A 1,062-nucleotide genomic window follows, 5' to 3' on the forward strand; every position below is an offset into this window, starting at 1 on the left:
CTTTTGTTGAAAACTGAATGTCCTAAAGTGTAAATGATTGTCGTTTCGTGACAACGAATTTTTTTTCGACCAAAATGAAAATACATTTACAGTCAATGAATGTTAAGTGAAGGTATTGTTTTTCTTTTGATGATTTTGAATGTTAATGCATATGTAAATGTTATTCTTGAACGTTCCTTACGCGCAAATGAAGGTCATATAGGTCATTTGGACACAAATGAATGTTTATTTTCTGTAAATGAACAGCAAAAGGTGTAATGGTCTGGTTTTCCACTCTGCAGTTATTGGTGGGATGAATGCGCAAAGATTTGATGACTTCTTGGCACAAACAAGACTATACCTCGATCCTGATGAACATGTTATCTTCATTTATGACGGAGCGCCAGCCCACAATAATCCTGCTATTCCCAACACTGAACTAAAAAAGTTACCACCTTACACTCAATTCTTGAACATTGTAGAACAAGCAATAAGTTCCTGTATAAACCTGTAAACAAGCCTAACATGTGATTGGCTGATCAAAATCACACCATGATCACGAATGGATGGCGTGATCATTAAAGCAAAGCAGTCGTGTACGTATTCCAGTAATTAATTAACATGATGTAGATGCAGCAGTTAAAACAATAAAACATATTCCGTTCGATCGCGCGAGATATCACCTCATTTGACCAATTTCCCCGACTAGACCCTACTGGTCTCGTAGGCGGTTATAAACTGTCGAGCGATTCCAACCTTTGGGTGGTTGCGTGACGACCCAAATAATGGCGAGGGCCTCCTAGGGTGGGGGAGCATGTTGATCCCTTGAAAAGTTCACTTTTTCTCCCTTGCTCCCAATTAATAAACTCCATTGTTCGCTGATTTTATTTTTGAAGTTAACTTCAATAGTAGAGATATCACTTTTTGCCAAAAAATTAATCCCAAAAATATATCCCTTGTTCCCTTGAGATGACCACGTCCCCTCGCTCCTCATCTGACCTGTGAGAGGCCCTCAGCGTCTTCTTACGAGACTAATATTCTGAGGGGTATAAGAAGGAAAACTATGAAGTTGTGCCTGACCAA

At 39.2% G+C, this 1,062-nt stretch overlaps 1 protein-coding gene across 1 annotated transcript in view; it reads left to right on the forward strand.

Annotated features, from left to right (window-relative positions):
• Window positions 1-493, forward strand: part of LOC145463783 (uncharacterized) — a 2,288-nt gene extending 1,795 nt beyond the window's left edge. The window contains exon 2 of the mRNA XM_081447573.1: window positions 253-493. Coding sequence (XP_081303699.1) covers window positions 253-493 — 241 coding nt within the window. The remainder of the gene's footprint in view (window positions 1-252) is intronic.
• Window positions 494-1,062: the final 569 nt, after the last annotated feature.

Source organism: Orbicella franksi, chromosome 12, assembly GCF_964199315.1.
Source record: "Orbicella franksi chromosome 12, jaOrbFran1.1, whole genome shotgun sequence".
Taxonomy (NCBI): Eukaryota; Metazoa; Cnidaria; class Anthozoa; order Scleractinia; family Merulinidae; genus Orbicella; species Orbicella franksi.